We start from the raw sequence: 20,318 nt of genomic DNA on the forward strand, positions 1-20,318 counted from the left end.
AATGTGAGTAAAAGGCGATTGTAGATAGTCGCTTTTCAGTCTCAATCCGTACTCTCTCACTCCTCCCCAGTATGCCACTTTCAACGTTTATTTTTCCTTTCTGGCGTGAAACGTCTAGAAAAAGATCGTTTATTTGCTGACTAGAACTGATATGTCTGCATATGCTCCAGTGCAATGGCACTAATTCACAATTAAGTTATCTGGAGTCAAAGACGATAGCTCATTGGTGCTAATAACGATATTATCGAAAACAAAAATGTTAAAGGTAAATTCACAGATGTTGCTAAAACTTCACATATTGTTTTTGACAGTGTAATTTATTGGTCTTCTTGAAGACAAACACATCACCTTTGTTCTGATGTGTGGTAAAGAACAGAAGATTTGGAATGATAGGATAACAATAATACAATGATTTTTGCTCTTAGTGTTAGTGATATTTCTGTCTATTATTAAAAAATGCTATAGAGTATTTCAATTAGCATTAGAAAGAGTACTATATCGAAGCCTCCTCACAGGAGGTCAAATACTCACAGGCCACAAAAATTATTGTCTCTTGCTTTGAATACATTCATTGTTGGAGCACTGCCATGCACGCTGGCGATGCATTCTGCTCATTCACTAATCCCCATGCAAAATATGTTTTCAGTTTGCTACTCAAATAATCCTTGTATACTTTCTATGGATGATTATTTGTTCTTGCATCATCCATCATCCTATGCAATAATTCCTTTGCCTTTATCTAACAAGCATATCTCATCAATTTATATGTATTAGTCGTATCACTCCTCATAGCCACCAAGCTCCGAAGACAACATTCCCTCAATCTCTTCTGATATTCAACATTACAAAATACTAAAGCAGTCTTAGTTATTCTCCTCTGCACTCTCTGCATTTTCCTGAGCGTCAAGATAGCTAAATGACTAGATATGTGCACAGAAATCCGACGTAAGGCCTGATTATTTCCTTATAGAGTAGAATTATCACCTCTTTATTCCTAAGTGTCAGGGTTCTTCAAATTATAGCAGCAATTTTTGGGTAACCCTTACAACTTTTGTGGTGTATCACTTGAACCTCGGTTCCCTATCCACCAAGGATCCCAGATCCCTCACCTCACCTCATCCACCTCCAATATGACAAACGTCATTCCATCTTCTGTGGCACCAAAATGCATAACTTTACACTCAGCAACATTGATTGTAAAGCACAAAGCACTAACCTGTTCAAATTCTCTTGTACAACATAACATCAGAAATTCCCGACATCACTCTTCCCAGTTTAGCATCATCGGCATTACAGATATCCTCTCCTGAACTATATCACTGATATGTATACAAATTAAACAACAGTGGTCCCCATTCAAATCCCTCTGGTATCCAACTCGTCGCCTTCCGTTTTCTGGACACTACACGCCCATATTGATTGAAAGGGACCAGCACTACTTGCTGATCCCTTTCAATCAAGCATTCCTGTTAACAAGCTACCAAATGACTATCTGTCCCCAATTCTGCTTAATTTCAATAGTAGTTTACCTCATTTTACTCGATCCAGATAAATCAATGTGTAAACATCTCCGCTGTCCAAATACACAAGTCACCTTATTATAAAATCTAACCAAGTTACTGAAGAATGACCTCTTAACAAACTCATGCTTCTCTCTCTACGTTTGTATTCGGTCTCTAACCAGCCTCACTAACACCTTCACTACCACATTTCACATACGCACTGGCCTAAAGTTTGACACTACTGATTTGGATTCTCCTTTATGCAGTGGTACTATTTTCCCCCTTTCTTTCACTATTTTGGGATTGTTCCTTTTGCGAGACTTCTGTTGAACAACCAAGTTAAGAGCACTACCAGCTGTTTTGCACATTCTCGCAATATAGGTGGTGATATTCTATTCAGTCTTACTACCTCACTAACATCAAGGTTACTTAATATTGTAACCACTTCCCATTCTTAAACTGTCAATCTTCTCTCCACCTCTTTATCGTTATACAACACTACTTTTCCTTTAGTTCTTGCAGTTGGAAACTGCAGGAACAAAAGTCCGTTTTCCATATTCACCCTTTCTGCTAATAGCGATATAACTGTAGAATTTTCTACTGTTTGCCTTACTGCTCCATCCAATCTCCTTTCATAGGCCAATTTCTCTTTTCTCACTACATTGTCTCTTTCCTTGCCTGTACTTTATACTCTTCGTACTACTGAATGAACCCTGTTCTTTATATCTCCTCCATAACATCCTATTTCTCAGAAGTCCTGCATAATTTCACGATTCATCCACCTCATCTTCATCCTAACATTAGTAATACAATGTAACATTGGCATTTAACTTACTCTGGACCAAATCCCAGACACTGCAGATATTTCTCCCCTGCAATTGCTCAATTCATTGCACATAATTAATATGTCGCCCTTTATTTATCATAGTGACCTGCTGTATAATTCAACACATCTCTTTTATTCCGTGAAGCTATTATCTGCCTAGTGGGCTCCCCGGTCAAAACTACATGATTACTCTACCCAGTTGATGGCGACCTCTGTTTTTACTGTTTGTGACGATATTATAAATTCAACACTTGTGCCTTACGCGTTTATTCTTTGCATTCTATCTATGTTAACTGACGCTTAGTGGCTCGAGGAATTCAATCTGGAAACACATGGTATTTCCTGTTTCCAGTTTGTGCTTTCATCGTTAAAGTTATCCATTATTTTTACCTTCCTCTCTCTTACTAGTCTCATCTGTCCGAACATTTTAGAATCATATCCCTCTGTTCTTCTTGACCTGTAGCAACACGCCACTAAAACTAAAAATCTTGCTTACCTCAACTTGATACCAGATGTCCTCAAAGCCATTAGCACAACTGATTTCCTCAAGTTCAATACGGAAGGGACAGAACTCTTCTGAAATTATCAGGAATGTCCCCACCTACTTTTCTCTTTTCTGTCTTTGTGAAAAATGCTTACAACTATTCTATTACTGTGAGAACATCATGCCTCTGTTTACAGTGTCTCACTGACACTAATAATTTGTGGACTGAATAACTGTATTAAGACCACGAATCTATACCCGTGTAACTAATACTCCTTGCATTGGTGTATGAGCACAATAGCTTTTCTTTCTCCCCTATCCTTTCCATAATTCATTATCCAATCATTCGAATCATTTGACTGTTGCTCCCATTGAGGCCATCTATTCAATTGGATCAACAGAATTATACCTAATAATAGCGGTGAGCAGCGAATGTGCTAAAAGATGAGGACATCATTCAACTATGATGCCTTATCTGACTCAGACCTAAAAGGGGGCTATGTTTTGAAAACATTATTGTCGAGATAGCCAAGAAAGATATCATGAGTGTCTAGAGCTAAACCTCTGAAGTCTAAAACTATGTTGGAATGCATGTTCTGACCACTACAATGTGGAGTGCACCGAACTTCTATAATGCCCAGTTAGTTTTCGCAATCACTTCTGCCTATACGTTTACATAGGTGGCTCCATTGGTAGCTCTGGATGTATCTTAGCCAAAAGACATTAAGTCAAATTTGAAAAAACTACCTAAGGGTACACTAACAGAGATGAGGTATGACATCCGATCCCCCTCCCAAAGAAGTGAACTGATGCAAACGTATTGAGTGCATCACTGAAACAATTCTTATTGTAAGCACCAATTAATGAGTGGACAAAAACGACACCTGGACTCAAAGTGGTTTCTAATGGGTTTAGCTTATTTTTCTCCCATTTCTTCTTGCATACAATATGAGGGATGCTTGCATAGTTAAGTCAAAGTCAATTATTGTGCAGATACCCAAAATTTATTTTCAGACGATTCAGCAGATCTGTCGCTAGATAATATACCTTATTGACCTTAATGGTCGGACTGTAGGAGGCTTCCAAGTCTGACAGTAAATAACTTCAATGGACATTTGGCAGGATCGCTGTTGCTATTCTGCAAGATGTATCTCGAAGAATCTGAGCAGTGATTTGTAGAGTCAGAACTGCAGAAGCAATGATTTGCAAAGGAGTTGGGTAAAATCTTTCATGTTCATTTTTGTATGTTCCATGTTCCTTCCAATTTCAGCTAGTGTAGTTCACAAATATGCATAATATTAGTTGATATTAACCGAATGATATTCATTTCCACCTTCAATCGTAATGAAATTCAAATTTTAGTTTCTTTAAGTAAAACTCATTTCAATTTTCAATTTTACTGTTTGAATTCTTTTTTCCCTTTTGTCTCAAACGTGGCATATATGTATACACATATTCACTCTGATATATCATATCAGAGCCTGTTAAACATATAATCTCCTCTTTCTGTCTGTTTCCCTTTTCGCCATTCTATTACATTCATTTGTTTCTTCTGTTGCTTTCTTAATACCACCAACCCTTCTGCGCTTTCATTTCTTCATTAAATTTCATTAAATCTTGACTTGATCCAGGGCAATTAGGAAGTTGTCATTCTTAATGATTTTAATGTTTCCAATTCCATCTACATTGATTCAGCAACTAGCGATGCCAAGACAATTGCAAATGAATCTTGCACAATTGTTTGCGCGCCTTCCAGATAACTGTAACCATCCTCCCAACATCCAACACTACTCGTGTCAGTTTCCTCAATTACATCCCCGTTGACATTTTTTGTCTTTGCACAATTCACAACACAGTGGGCGCATAGTGTGAACTGCATTATAGGCAGATTTCATCCACATGTTTTCTGGCATCATTAGAATGCAAGCGGGTTGAAAGTAATTTTTCGACACAGTTTCTTTGGTTGGATTATTGTTTTCACTCAACTGATGCAAACGTACTGAGTGCATCACTGGAACAATTTTTATTGGTATGGAAACATTCATAAGCTTATAAAGAAAACGCATACTTCTAGTCACTGGCTAGCTAGAGGAACCAGCCTGCAAGTACATTTCCCATCTCATCTCATCTCATCTTCCTTTTACCCTCTTTTACCTTGCGTTGTCGAGGGTTTATTAATCATTGGACCTCAAACCGTTCACAAGATAAGGTGGTCAGCCCTATGCCCCAGTGTATCCTATGTCCTGTAGTGCTGAGTTCTCAAGGCCGGTTTGCCTGCTTTGCGGGATAAAAAAAAAAAAACATGATAAACTTGGGAAAAAACTCTGCTGTCCACTCTCAAGACCGGCTAACTTGACTAAGGAAGATCTTTTAGCTCCTCACGTCAGCGACGGGAATCGAACTTAAGACACTCCTTCCCCATGCAAATAGTTGCAAAGCACACAGCCACTAGGATAACTGCGCGGACTATTTCGCATTCCACATTAAAATCTTGTCATTTATCTAGGCTTTGATTCTTCAAGAAGTGTGTCAAGGCTGTACAGGCGAAACCGTTATTCTCCTTTAATATTCATACTAAAGCTCAAAAAGAGTTGAAAGCAAACTATCAATGTACTGAGAATTGATTTTGAAAAGGCCAAAAATAGGAAATTTGAATTATGTAGAATTGGCAGTTATACTTTCTGGTTTCTATACAAAGCCATTGGCTAAGTTTTGTCCAACCTGACTTCCATCATTTAAAAATGCAATGCTACCCATAAAAAAAAAAAATAAAAAAAAATCTTCCGACTTCTTACTTTTCTTTAATTCAGGAGGCATGGAAACTTTCATTTTTTTTAATAAAATAAAAGAACCGGAAATAGACTAATGAATAACTCTTTTTTTTTTTGTTTTGTTTAGAAAGTACAGTACTCTTATAAGCATGCAAAATTTATTAAAATACGCAAAATTCTTCATTAAGAAACATACGGATTTTATATGCAGTACATGAATTATAATCTGGGACTTGAACAATCCGGCTTCAATAAGACGGATAAAGAACAAGATGGATAATCTATGCATATGATAATATGCAAGTATGATTAGCATACTTACATATAAAATGCATTTGATTCTCATTTCTTTAAGACTCATGCTCAACAATAAATGTAGTTGCAGCAGCAGAAAGGGAAAAAATGTTAACAGCTGGAATGACGATTTTGTGAAGTAATGTCGCATGTGATAAGATTATATATCTCCATATGTCAGATCTCACAGCAGTTTCTACATTCCCATGTTTTAACACACTGTACTATCTCAAGCATGACCTTTACGATATTTCTATGGTGCAGCGAACAACTAACTTGCAAGTACATTATGAATTTGTTGGATCGCTGTCTTGTGTTATTCTATATTACTTCTTTCGTTGTTTTCTGTTATGGTTCAACAGAAACCACCGTTAAATTCTTAGGTTTGTAAATATTTCTCATTTCTTGTGCTATTCTTCACTAACGGATAGTATAACGGAATGTATAAGCATAAAAGTAATTAACAACTTGAATCTTAAATGCTCAAGATATTATATTATGATATATTATTTAAGTTGCCTGAATTAAATATAAAAGCATGAAAATAGTTCTGTTTGGAAAGTGAGATAAACAGGATGATTTCATGCATCCAAAAGTTTCTAGCAATGGCAAATCAAATTATTGATTCTTCTGCGATAAAGAAAACAGCAGCGAATAAATAAATAAAAAAAATAACAATTTTATCATATATCTTTAATTTTTAACTTTATTATTCCTACCTACTTATTTACATTATATACATGCGTACATATTAGCATCCAAGTACTTTCACATAGGTTATACGCTTCTACATTGTAATCTTATGAACAATAAAACTTTACACTTCTGTACTAAGCATCTGTACAACTCGGTATAACAATTTTGTTTCCTTAATTTCATTTTTTATTACCTCTCAGAGAAAAGACATTTTCTGTGTCCTCTTGTGCCTTATCCCACTTATTTAGGGGTCTGCCTTTTTTTTTTACATGATGCGACCTTACGCGCGCGATCCCAGCCGACTTGTCGCAGACCCTGACGTTGCAGTGTAAAGGTATTTTTGTCTGTCGAAGTGTACGTTCAAGGAGACGGTTGGCCTGTTCTGAGGGACGAAAAACCCGAGTTTCCGGGAGTAAAAGCCCTTCACCTGTGTATGAGACCGGCTAACTCACCTTTAGAAGACCGATAGACACCAGATAAGGATTCCTCACGTCATGGACGGGAATCAAACCCCGGTCTTTCCGACCAAAGGGCTTCGTCTATAACGACTGAGCTACGGAGGATCTAGAAAACGCATATGTATTTTATAATATTTAGGCAAGAGGGATATAATTTCTTACGTTATACAAATCATTCTTAATATCTTTATAATTTGCACAATGTGGAAGAATAACAGTACAGTAACGAGGGTATAAAGCGCCTGTGGCAAGTGTCTAACTTGCGTCCCCCCTAACCCAAAAATGACAAAAATTTTGAAAAATTTAAATGTAACAAGTTAAATTTTACTAAATGCAATATGTTAAATACTTACTTTTAATTCCATCAAAATGAGTTGTAGTGTGTTGCAGAATTTGTGTGTCTAAAGCAGCGTATTGCCGAAATTTAAAAATACAATATAAAATAGCGAACTTTTATATCGATTTATTTATTTATTTTCATTTTTTAAATTTTTTACATTTTGCTCCCCATTCATAGTTGCGCCCGTGGCGGGCGCCTCTTTCGCCGCTCCTCGTTACGGCACTAAAGAATAATAACAATCACAGTAATCGTTTGCAAATATAGTTCACAGTTACACAAGGTAAATAATATGATTAATTGCATGCTGCAATTTACATTTCATTATATACATATTTTTCCAATTTCTTTTGTTTAGTTTAACAAAGTATTCTCATTATCATGCAGACTATTTACATTTAGACTATTCACATATTATATTTTCGGTTTAGTACAGAATATTTTTATTATTATTTATAATAATAATAATAATAATAATAATAATAATAATAATAATAATAATTTTTAAACACTTTATTATGCCTTACATACATATAATAGTTACATTATAAAATTATAGAATTTACAACATTTTTATAATTTTTAAATTACATACATATAATAATAATAATAGTATTTTTTTAAATCAATGATTTTTTATTATTAAAATTATGATTATATATTATGCATTTGCAAAACATGTTGTTCTAGTTTTTTTTTTCTTTATAACAATGAATTTCATATAAATTTTCCTTTTTTTGTATAATGTACACTCTCCATCCAAAAAGAAACAGAACTTTTCGAAAATAGAAGTGGCGCAACCTGTTGTATCTTTTTGTTGTCGAAAGTGGCAACCTTCATTAGTGTTGTGTCGACTGTTTATGACATTTGTTTCATTAGAAGCCGAGTTACACTGCCAAGAGATGTTTTGACGAACTCGGAAAATGAAAACAGAGAGCTGCGATTGACTTTTGTGTTAAACTTGGTAAAAGTTTTACAGAAACGCATCAAATACTTCAAAAAGCATACGGTAATGAATGCTTAATCCCGTACTAAAGTATAAGAGTGGTTTAAGCGATTTCAAAGTGTTCGTGAAACGCTTGAGGACGACGAAAAGCCGGGCCGTCCAAAAACTGGACTGAGCGAAGTTAACATCCAAAAAGTGCGCGATTTCAATAAAGAAAACCTGAAATCGTTCGTGAGATTGATTGAAGATGAATTGGGGATTCCAAATTCAACTGTGCTCAACATTTTGACCAGAGTTTGGACCTTTGTAAATTATATTCGCGATTTGTTCCCCACAAGTTGACCGGTTACCAAAAAATGTATCGAATTGAACACTGCAATGACCTCATTAAAACCGCTCGAAAAGACTCAAACTTCCTTGAAACGATCGTTACTGGTGACGAAACGTAATGTTTTGAGTATGAGTCCGAAACTAAGCGCCAGAGTGCTGAGTAGAGACCACCAGAAGGAGGGGCATCCGAAAAAAAGTCACTTGGAGAAGTCAAAAGAAAAGACAATGCTGATTTGTTTCTACAATTCCAAGGGCATTATCAGCAAAGAATTCATTCCACCTGGCCAAACGGTCAATGGTAAGTTTTATCTCGAAGTTTTGAAGCGATTGATAGCGAGAATTCGTGACGACCGACCGTTCGTCAAAACACACTGTCACTCTTAGCACTATAACTCGGCTTCTAATGAAACAAATGTCATAACACTAATGAAGATGAACATAACACTAATTGAGAGAACACTAATGATGTTTCATGTTCGTGATGTGATTTTGCCTCCGATATAATGGACAGCACCGTAGGTGGCTGCCTTATGTGCGTTTCTTTGTTCTCCCTGTAGAGTAGGGCACTTCCATTCCTCGCGTGTTGTATTAGATTTACGTTTCCAGGTTGTTTCTGAAAAGCCAGTACATGTAAAGTGTAGATTCCTAAGGCATTTCTTACAAGTTATATGATTTCCGTCGTACGATAAATCCTGTAGGCATTTGGTGGACTTCATGACTCACCTTTATTCCCTTGAGAATCTGTAATGTGATTGTAAAGATGGCGACGTCCTTTGTTCTTCGCTCGTTGTTGACCACGGTCCTCTCTGTTAACTTTTCAGCACTCAAAATTTGGATTCTTCTTCTTAGCCGATTTCGGTGAATTATATATCACTGTCTTCGGCATGACAAGTAGAGTTACTTGGGAATACTTTTAAATTAAAAACAAGAGTTAAAACCACTTTAAAACTAAAAAAACTATAACAAAAAATAATTTTTATTCATACATAATATTATAATTCATACATGAGTATAAATGCGCTTACAAATGCTTAACACTTACATACTAGTTTTTAAATAATAAGAATTGTTTACAACACATTATTCTAATATAATTTTATAACACATATTACATATGTTACATATTACACTACATAATATTACATTTTTTAAATAATACATACATTATTTTCCCTGATATAAATTGCATATAGTTACATGCATACATGCATACAATTTAGACAACAACACTATATTTTACTATTTGTGGTTGAGTACAAACTTTTTTTACTACTTGTGGTTCAGTACAAATTTTAAATGATTCCTTATAATTTGCATAATGTGCAATTGGTGTAAAATAATCATTCATGTATTACTATTATTGATAACAATCACAGTGATAATTACCATATATAATTCACAGTTACATAAGTTAATTAATAATATATATGCAGTTTATGTTTTTTTTTTCTTCAAAATTTGAGAAAGTGCGATTATGTACAGTATTTACATTTACAATTAAAATGTCATTTTTCGTTTGTAATGTCCTCTAATAACATGGTTGTGCTCTTCGTTTTCTGGAAACCGTACTGCTTTTTTGAGATGATGCTATATTTCTGTAAGTAATTTTGTAGTCTTGTATGTATTACTTTTCCAGAAGTTTAGAGATGACAGGAAAGTTGATAGCTACTAGTCTGTAGTTGTGAACGTCGTTTCTTTTTCCATGCTTGTAGATAGGTGTGACTATCGCGGTTTTTGGTTGTTTGGGAATAGCGTCAGTGTCGAGTATCATGTTCACAAGTTTCAGAAGTAGCATTTAGTTGTTTAAAATGTGTTATGAGGTCCGTGAGTCTGATTTTGTCTTTTCCTGGATTCGTCTTTTGCTTTAAATGTGAGAGAGAGCATCTTTCACTTCCAGTTTGGATATAGGAGGAAAATACATGGTTTGCTGTTGAACTTGGGTTAACAGTTTTGTGTTGGGCCTAATGGAGAAAGTATCTTTTTTTTTTTTTTTTTTTAATTGTGTGATGTTTGTGAAGGCGTAGTTATATGATTCTGCGAGTTCCTTCTGGTTCTTCTCATGAGCGAAGTTTCTGGCGATAAAATCATCTGGGAAGGTTTTCCTTTTTCGGCTAATAGTTCATTAGGTGTAGACCATGTTTCTTTCATATTGACACTATTCTGCGAAGTAAGTGTCTTTTTGCTCACCTAATTTATTTGTTAGTTCATTTCTAATGTTTTTGTACAATATTTGTAGGTGAATGTTGTGCAACTTTTTCACTCTCTTCCATAGAATGTCTTTTATTGCAATGCTGTTGAGGATCTCCTCGTTTATCCATGGATTATTTATTGTATGTCTCCTGTTTCTTCGATGTTTTGTTGTCTTCTGTATATGATTGTAAACAGAAATTTTTTAGGCTGTTATATAAAGTTATTGGATCATTTATAGTAAGTAGCGTTTTCCATTTTATGTTTTTTATAAGATTATAGGCAGTGGTGAGCTATAAGGGGCTCGCGCGAGCCCCTTTGTTAAATTTTTCTCAAATTTGCGAGCCCATGTTCTTGTTTAATAATCTTGTAGAACTAGAAAATACCACCGTGGAATGTATACATGCTACTATAATTGCTACTTTAAATTCATGTGGATTTTATGATAACTATTTAAAAAATCATTTCATTGCATTTTGTTCTGATGGAGCTGGTGTAGTGTTAGGAAACAAATCAGGTATTGCAATCAAACTTCTACAAAAAGTTCCCAACATTGTGATTTGACATTGCGCTTATCGTTTGCACTTAGCATTAGACGACTCGATACAAAACATTAAAAAAATATATTTTGAAATATTTATGGATACATTATATGCTTTTTATCATCAATTATCAAAAAATCAACGAGAATTAAATACGATTGTAAAAGACTGGGTATCGAAATTTTAAAGATCGGCCGTGTGTTTGGAACCACGATGGGCAGCTTGCAGTTTAAACGGCTCATGCTTTGTGGAGAAATTACCCAGCTTTATGCAAGCATTTTGCATCAAATGATTATTATCAGGGCTTTTTAAACCGACTTCTCAATTTGGAATTTTTAAAAGATTGATTGATATCCTAGAGGAATTATAATATCTTTCAGAAGCTCTGCAAAGTCGCAATATAAGTTTTATAAGGACTAAGTTCGGCCATTTTTTTTTTTTTTAATCGACGATGTGAGCCCTTTGTTAAAATTTCCATAGCTCACCACTGGTTATAGGCGATGCTTTTTACTATGTTAGTAGAATACGGTTTATCTGGCAGAATTTTATAGCATGTGGGGAATGTAACGGGATGACTTGTGGAATGGGGTTGCGATAAATTAGTGGTCAGCTAATTTAGTCGTGATTACCGATGAAGTACGAGTATATGTGTTAATAGGAGCTCGTATGTTTATGTGGTATTCATGATTGTGTTAGTGAGTCATTTAGAATTTCTTCTCTTTTTGGGGGAGCTTATAGTCGGGTTTATGTTGTACTGGTTTATATAATAATAATAATAATAATTTTTCTAATTCAATCTTAGCGATTGCTTTATTTACTTTTAGGTAAATAACATTGGTTTGAACAGTTGTGTAAACACTCACGATGAGTCTGGTGGGCCGTGTTATGCGATATATGTCTCTGTTACGATGAGCATTATTGAAATAATTTCTGTCATTAATGGTATGTAGTATTTCAGATTTTTGATGCTGAGGATATTGTGTATCGCCATAAGGGGTTGGATTAATGTATATTAGGCCTCCACCTTTAATACTGTTAATTTTATTATTATTATTATTATTATTATTATTATTATTATTATTATTATTATTATTATTATTATTATTATTATTATACTGGTATCCCCATGAAGTCAGAAGACTCATCACAGACCCAAAATATCCACACAATATCTATCATACCTCTTCTTGAACTCATTTACAGACGTAGCACTCACAACTGAGTCAGGCAATACATTCCATTCATTCTCCACCTCTCCAAGCGAAAAATCTAGTCCTCACAATCTTTTTAACCACTTCCAGGGATGATTTCGTCTTCCACCAGCCTCTCACTGCTGAAATATTTCCCCTGAATCAATCCTATAAAAACCTTTTAGTAACTTAAATGTTTCTATCATATTCCTTCTTCTCTGGTCTGTACGATGCCCTAGTCTCTAACTTGATTATTAAGGTTGTTTAGGATTTTTAGATCTTGTGGTTAGTGTATTGTGATATCTTTTCCGGGGTTTATCCTTATCTCTGATTAAATGCATGATTCCACCCTGGGGAGTTGGTTAGATTTATAAGGAAACATGGTGACTTGATTTTGATCATTGTTGGTTTGATTTGTGAAGCTGGTTGGCGCTTCATATGTTCCTTTTTCATTGTGGGCATTGGAACGATATGTTTGGGAATTACTTTAGAAAAGTTTTACCAAGCTATGAAGGAATGAGGTGGGATACGTTGTTCCTGTCTGCCTAATTTGAGTAAGTTGGGTTGTGATCTGAAGATATTTCATTGTTTGTAGTTGATTCTGTATCTGATGTTTTGTGTGACAGCAATATCCAAGGATTTGGTTGGGCCAACTACTGCTGTGTAGTTGGCCCAACATAGTAATATAGTAGTTTAATATACGACCATTTTTGTTTGTCATTTTACTATTCCATACTGGATGTTTGGTATTTAGATCACCTGCTATGAGAATGGAGTCTTTGATATCTAGAATAGAACCTAGATATGTAATCAGTCGAGTTTGCTGGTTGAGTTGTAAACTGCGTAGATTTTAAGTCCCCCCCCCATTGTTGTTGTTGGTCTAAGCTTCAATTTCTGCGATTTCTAAATTCTGGTTTGGGAGTTGGCTGCAACATTATGGTTGAGACAGTTTTTAACATAAATGACAGTGCCACTATCTTTAGCGCCAAGGCTGTAGTTTCTGTACGTGATAATTTTCTTAATCATCTTAATTTTGGATTGTTTGCTGGCCGAAAACGTGTCTCACTGGATTATATCGAATGGTGAAATCTTGTAGTTCAAGAATTTTGTTAGTGAGGTTGGCGTTCTAAGAGACAATAAGAAGTGAATTACGCAAGATTGTATTCCTAAGCAATTATGAGTGTAGTTAGAACGGAGTAAGCCACTTTGAGAAATCTTTTTGTAGGAACCAGGGTCGTGCTGGATTTACTGAAGTAATCTAACATGGTTGCTAATGAAAAGGTTATGACTGCGGTTAAGTTGTGGTTGGTATTGATAGTTTCAATGCATATGCGCATATGTTTTATTTGGTTGTAGATTTCCTTCCTGTTTATTAGGTTTTAATTGAGTGGGTATAAGATCCGCTTGTTTGCCAAAAGCAGGAGGTTGGGAGAGAGTGTATTTCTCCGAGTAGTTCGGTTGTTTGGATAAAAACTGCATCCTATATAATTGGCTGGATATACCCATCCACAATTTGCATTTGTTGGGTAAAGCATTTTGGACTTTACACAGGTGTTAGTTAGATGATTTTCACTACAATTCACTCATCTGTAGCCAGCTCTGCACAACTTCTGGGCATGACCGACCAGTTCGTACTCTCTTCCGAAGGGATTTCTGGGTGATTTTAAGTCCACAAATTGATGCGATATCGTAAATTTGCTTTTGGTTGTTATTTATCTCTACTAATACGAGTGGCATCGATTTTTGTCTGATCAAAATATCCGACTAACTTTAATAGGATTTAGCTAATAGTTAATAAGATCTTTAGTTGTTACCTCTTCAGTGGTAATTCCCTCAGTAGTTTGGTCATATTACGGTAGTTTGTGACTGTATTAGGCTGAATTCTTAAGCCCTCGTCGCTATTTTCGGCCCATGAGTAAATTATTTTTTCTTTTTTAATAACCAGTGTGATCAAAATCCAACTGTTTTTGTCTCGAAGAATGACTGGAGGAATTCTCTCATTAGCAGTGTTAGTAATGTCTTTTTCCAGTAGTTTCATCATTCATTTGAATATCCTCGGTTCTTCTGTTATTTGTTGGAAACACAAGGAAACACAAGGTGGTCTCTTCACTAATTCCTTTAGTGAAGAGACCACCAAGTTAATGTTTTCATTAACTGAACAGCCTATTTACGATCTAATTTTTGGACAAAATCAACTATCCCTTCATTTTCTTTAATTGTTCAAATTAAGTTTTAACCTGTGTTACTCTGCTAGTAACAGTTCAACAAAACAAAATAAAATATCAAATATGATAGAATATCCGGAAAGTTCCGAATAGTAAACTATAACATTTATTTAAATTAGCACTATAACAGATCGCAAAAGCGTACAGCCATCTTCTTAAACTCCGCTCGTAATCTACTTGAATTATATTCTTCGATGCACGCATGTAGTTCATGCAAGTAAACGCACGTTTTACAAAGAAGTTAAATAGCGTTCCCTTTTTTAAAATACCGGTCACAGACGATCTTGGGTCTCATAGTTTTAGGGTATGACTCTGATGTCAGGATGTCAATACTGAAACACCAGTCGTAGAGGTACTAGTTGCAGAAGCAACATAAAGGAAGAAGATGGAGGTTGTCAAAATCAGTATATAGAGGAATCCTACTGGTTACTACCATTGTTGGAAGAGAGAGAGAGAGAGAGAGAGAGAAGAAGAAGAAAAAAACATGAGAAAGAAGACCGACAAGAGAAGCTAATATTAATTCCAAAGAAATATTATAGGTATGCTGCTAGCAAACATTATATACCTAGAACGCATTGCAATGTTTGCTGGAAGCATCGAAAAAGGGGAATTAGAGTACCAAATGATGACGTACCGATGGTAAAACTGAAGCGACTATGAAGATTTTGTGTAATCGTTCTATAACAGTGTAAGTTTAGTGAAAATCTCTAACTTGATAAAATGCAGTGACTAGAGAATGGTTTTAGAGCTAAAAGAAACAGAAACCTATGTATGACATATTTGATCATTTGGCGTGAATGAAAGCTGTGGATATGATGGTATAACATCACAGATGCTAAAGAGGTAACTGTATCTATGAACTGGCTGTTTACTGAAAGCCCGAAGAAGAAATTATTTGGATTGCTGCCTTCCAGATCTGAGCTTTACGGTTTCTGGATGACAAAAAGATGACAGAAATATAGATGCACATCAGATAAAGAATTTCCAAATTATAGTACATCTCTTATGACCGATCTTTATAGAAGATAAAAAGTTAAACGTATGCAAAGAACGTATAACGGAAGTAGGATGACAGAAAGTTTTTCGGATATCACCGGCGATGAAGTATTGAGATGCATTTCTTGATTTTCTTTTTTAATGCGAATTTCACTCATACAAAATTACCTGTCTAGATTACACTGAACCTTTATGCAGATATATGTAAACACCACTTACAGAGCGTATATGCAAAATATTTGGTCACCTGCGTCACACGTGTTCTAGGCGATTATTTAAGTATGCTGCTGGTTAATAATTGTCAATAGTGTTGATCACAATTGGAAAAATAAAGGATCTCTTAGATTTCCTTAAAGGGCTTATTGTGGATGCCCTTCTGACTTTTGCCACGGTTTTGAAGGAATACTCTTGAATGGTATGCGTCGCAGCGCGTCGATATCTAAAACCGTCTACTCCTACATGAGATTTTGAAAAGAAGCAAAAGTTCATGAACACCTCAATGTTTTCTTCTTCTTCTTCTGCTCAGTGATTAGAATTATCGATTCGAAAAGTACGTGGATAAGATTCGTGACTGAATATTTAGTGAAAAGGACTAGAGATTTCGATGTGAAACAGCCAACAGCAGTAATAGCTGACGTATCAACAGAAACACTAATTCTCAAAAAAAAAAAAAGTGTTATCATGATGGCGCTTTTGAAATGTAAAAAAAAAAAAAAGAAGAAGAAGAAGAAACAGTTGCATCTTACCAATCTTTATTTAAGCCTAAATCATTTGAGAATGAACACCTGCAGCAGCATGTTTTCATCATTTTGAAATATTCCGGTGTTTGATTTACTAAGTTTTCTACAAAATTTTACAATCATGCTTTCATACTGCACAAAATTATACAATCACACTTTTATATTCCACAAAATTTTACAAGCATACAATCACAGTGCCTCCTTAGTGCAATTGGAAGTACAAGGGCACAATACGCACTTCGATTGGAAAAATTCTGAGTCCGATTCCCATCACGACAAGAATATAACTCAGGTTTTATATGGGCTCTTTCAATTGAAGATGAGTCAGTCGGTCTCAAACGGTGGTAGCAGGTTTATTTTCTCCTTCATGCAGGTAAATCAACCATGAGAGCACATGCAATTTACAGACCAAAAATACTATTGATGATGGTAGTAGAAGAAAGTAGACAGCGTTGTGTGTTGATGTTAGTAGTGTCGTTGTGTGTGTAGAGGATTTAGTAGGAAAGACGGCGAGTTGTGTGTAATGGAATAGAATGCCCCCCCCCCATACACACACACACACACACTCACGATAAGTTCTTTGATCCCTTGGAGATGTCATGTAGTAAGCGCAATAGTAATAATAATCATACAGCTCTGCAACTGAAATTGCAGTGGCGCAACCAACAGCTGGCATTGCAGTAATGAAAAATTAGGAAGAAATTGTATAATTTCTTCTTGTTTTTGATTGAAACTGATTGTGCACAATCAAAACTAATGAATACCGAAATTATGCAACTACTTAAAAAATGACTTATTAGCTCAATCTTTGCGGAAAGGAAAAAGAAAGTCTTCCAACCGTTTGTAAATATTTGTAATATGCGTACAAAATTCTCAAGTCCTACTTACTCGTTATCTACGATTAACTGCAACTAATAATGTCTATCTCCTTTTTATAATAAATGATAAATTGCAGATTTATAGTAGTTGCATTGGCAAATAGTGGAATAATTTTAATAAATTTTCTTAAAATAGTTGTCATGTTTGATTAAGTGTTTCGGCTATCGCACATGATGCTTACACACCTACAGGTTTTAAAAATAAACACCAGAGTTGATTATTCAGTGAGACTCGTATGAGACCAGTTGAATATATATAAGACATATATTTTACAGGTTAACGAAATTTGTATTTACAAGATTTGCATTTACAAGAATATCAACATGTCAGTTATAGTTTCATTTCTATCATTTTTGTTACTTGCAAAAAATATTTCTCCATTTTAACCTATATCTGTTATTTGCTGGCTGGTTTGAGATTATATTGAGATTAGACTACATTCTGATAAGCAGGTCATATTATCTGCTACCGAAAATGAGCACATGGCACTTTTCCCCTACCAGTGCTACATAGACTACCAGTATTTGCGCTTCAGTCTGCTTTGAACATTAGATGAATAACTAGATGCATGTATATGCAGAAGAGAAATGTTTAATGATAATTAATTATCTTAAAATACATCAGCTATTTCCGTCGAACATCAGCGAACAAGGAAGAAGTAGAACATACAGCAATGGATTCACTTTTTGTTTTTAATAGCTTAGGCTGCGAGCTAGAGATAGCTCCGGCGTGTTAAGAGATATCTAAAGCTTTAACTTATTTTTTTTAAAATTATTACGTGGTTTCTGAGAATAAGAATAAGAATTTTGATAAGGATATACAAATGATTCGATTAAGATTTGCTCAATGCAATAAGATTTCGGAGTTCTCTTTGAATAAACATTCAAATTTAAAACGACTTCTGTGAATTAGGAACCAAAGGATTCCATGATCTGTGTCAACTCCGTGCCTGGCCGAAATAAACTTTGAAATTTCCGGCAGAGGATGTAGTAGAGGTGTTAAAGCATATTTATAACTGTTATAGAACGGCAAGTTTGTCAAAAATACGAGAGACAACATTCGCAAGGTATCTGGTAAACATCTGGAGGAGATTAAGACAAAAGTTTATCTTTGGTGAATGAAAGGAAGGCAGACAGTTTCCCGATGAGAAAAAAGATGGGATATGGTTACACTTCTTCCCGATTCATGCAATCATTTCGGAGATACCAGATATATAGATGACTGGAACCATAGGTTCAACATTGAAGTTATGCTAGCTCCTACTATAGGTGTCTCTCTCTGACGTGTGTTGATGCCACAGGTGTGCTTAGAAGAATGTCTAGAAATAGTTCCTCTAGTCAACGACTAGAATCCTACCTGTACGATCTAGGCTGCCAGAAGCAAAACTGTTCGGTTTTGCTTCTGGCAGCCTAGTTGTATGGAAATGTTACAACAAACCAACACAGACAAATAATCTGAGAATTTCAGACATGTTCAAAATTGGAGCGTGTTGCATTTTTGGTTATTATTATTATTACACAGTGCATCTAAAGGAAGGACTCATCACGAAACGCAACTGTACATTGTACAAAACTAAGATCCACGTTGCACGCTGCACAATTCACCACTACCACCTGAACTACATCATCTACTGCACATTGTACTATTTTTGGTCGCTAGCTGCTTGTGTGTGCTCTAGCTAGTTTGTCTGTTTTACCAAACCAAAACCACTAAACTCAGAAAAAAAAAATTCACGGCTATTTGTATTAACGTTTCTATCATCGTTTATGTTTTTTTTTGTTTATCTCTCATTGTTTATGCTGATAACCACGTTTATGCTTAATAGATGCAGAAAAATCAGTTTGAGATTTTATTTTATTTTATTTTGAACTCAAGTGTCGTTTACTAAAGGCTTTAAATTTTGCAAATACATTACTTCAATATTTCAAAACTCGCTGTCTTAGTCAACAATATGCCCATGGCTGTCAATGATTCCATCATTTATACAAACAAACAAGCCAGATAACTAAACCTCATCAGGCAAAAAGACACTATTACATTGAGAATATGGTCATTTACTAAAGGCTTTAAAATTTGCAAATACAGTACTTCAATATTTCAAAACTCCCTATCTTAATCAACAATATGACTAATTGTATAATAAATAAGCCTGATTGCAGTTTAGTACAATGTGTAGTGTAAAACATTCATGCAGCAGAGTAAAACCATGATATAAACATATTTGTAATTAATTAATCTAACCCCCCAAAAAATTCGCTTCAAGATTTTATTTCCTAAAACTGGTCAGGAGATGAACTAATAGGAACTAGAAGAATCATCGAAGTATACCATCACAAACAAAATCACAACTCGATAATTTTCCAGCGATGTACAACACAAAATTTTCACAATTCAACAGCAAAGCAATTTTCACTCATATCCAAACTACAACTGAAAAATGTTCTCTTCTCTCATGATTAAAACCAAGGACAAGCCCTGAAACAAGAGAGTACGAGTTACAGATGATTTATCACATTTTGAACAACTAAGTACTTTATTTCTGAGACTTCTGAACATGATATTCCATATTGGTATTATCCCACAAAAACTAAAAGTAATAATCAGATATATTAACAAATAAGGCAAAAGAAATGACATTCAGAAGTACACTACTTGGAAAGAAGTCAAATCATATAACGAATCGTTTTTGCAGCCAGTATAAATTTCAGGAATATGATGAAGTGGAAGCACAGGGAGTCAACTGCAAATGCTACCTGCTGTAGATGACCTACTACAGTCACCGAACTTGATTGTAGGGTGCTACGAAAGATAATATTCAAAAACCGCCGTTGGTCGGCCGCCGCGTTGAATGCGGAGTTTCGGGCATCGACTGGAACACGAATCTGCACAAAAAAACATTCAGAACCGAAGTTCAC

At 35.2% G+C, this 20,318-nt stretch overlaps 1 protein-coding gene across 1 annotated transcript in view; it reads left to right on the plus strand.

Moving 5' to 3' along the window:
• Window positions 1-6,132: 6,132 nt before the first annotated feature.
• LOC150109975 (uncharacterized) overlaps window positions 6,133-20,318 on the plus strand; it is a 76,523-nt gene continuing 62,337 nt past the window's right edge. Inside the window, exon 1 of the mRNA XM_090416170.1 lies at window positions 6,133-6,260. Within this exon, the coding sequence (XP_090272296.1) occupies window positions 6,167-6,260 (94 nt within the window). The 5' untranslated portion in view covers window positions 6,133-6,166. The remainder of the gene's footprint in view (window positions 6,261-20,318) is intronic.

The sequence above is a fragment of the Typopeltis vanoorti genome, chromosome 1 (genome assembly GCF_054136105.1).
Source record: "Typopeltis vanoorti isolate ZY-2024b chromosome 1, IOZ_Tvanoo_1.0, whole genome shotgun sequence".
Taxonomy (NCBI): Eukaryota; Metazoa; Arthropoda; class Arachnida; order Uropygi; family Thelyphonidae; genus Typopeltis; species Typopeltis vanoorti.